The sequence below is a fragment of the Egretta garzetta genome, unplaced genomic scaffold (assembly GCF_000687185.1).
Source record: "Egretta garzetta isolate BGI_Z169 unplaced genomic scaffold, ASM68718v1 scaffold1251, whole genome shotgun sequence".
In the NCBI taxonomy this organism is placed as follows: domain Eukaryota; kingdom Metazoa; phylum Chordata; class Aves; order Pelecaniformes; family Ardeidae; genus Egretta; species Egretta garzetta.
Window position 1 is genome coordinate 4,067 of NW_009258567.1, and position 508 is coordinate 4,574.

Below are 508 nucleotides of genomic sequence, written 5' to 3' on the forward strand. Positions count from 1 at the left end.
ATCTCTCCGCAGAGGAGAGGAAACAAAAAACCCGAAGGTAACGCTCCCAGCCCCGCCGCTCTCAGGTTTTGGGGTGCACGTGAAGGGTTTGGGCGACAGCAGGGCCAGCAGAGCGGTGCCCGACGCCTCGGCTCCTCCCCGCCCTGGGCTCACCCTGCCCGAACGAGGCGATGCTCCTCTTCAGCGCGTCGAGGCCGCACGTGAACCGCGCCACCCTGCCCAGGTCCTCGTCGTACTTGCGTTCGCTGACGAAGTGCTTCACGAGAGAAGGCAAAACGCGCCCGTTAATTCAGGCCGGGCAAGGAGGGGAACCCCTCCCGCGTCGGCCCGGGAGTGCAGCACCCGAGCTGGGTGCTGCTTGGGAGGAAAGCACAAGGCAGTGGGGGTGAGAAGGCACCGGCGTGGCCACGGCGGCTTCGGAAATAGAAACCCCGATTTTTTCAGCCCGTGCACCATCAGCCTCCCCCGGGCTCCCGCAGCGGCCAGGCCCGTGGTTGGGTCGGGCCCG

At 66.7% G+C, this 508-nt stretch overlaps 1 protein-coding gene across 1 annotated transcript in view; it reads right to left on the reverse strand.

Annotated features, from left to right (window-relative positions):
• Positions 1-61: 61 nt before the first annotated feature.
• Positions 62-508, reverse strand: part of SPATS2 (spermatogenesis associated serine rich 2) — a 21,299-nt gene continuing 20,852 nt past the window's right edge. Inside the window, exon 11 of the mRNA XM_035903396.1 lies at positions 62-256. Coding sequence (XP_035759289.1) covers positions 62-256 — 195 coding nt within the window. The remainder of the gene's footprint in view (positions 257-508) is intronic.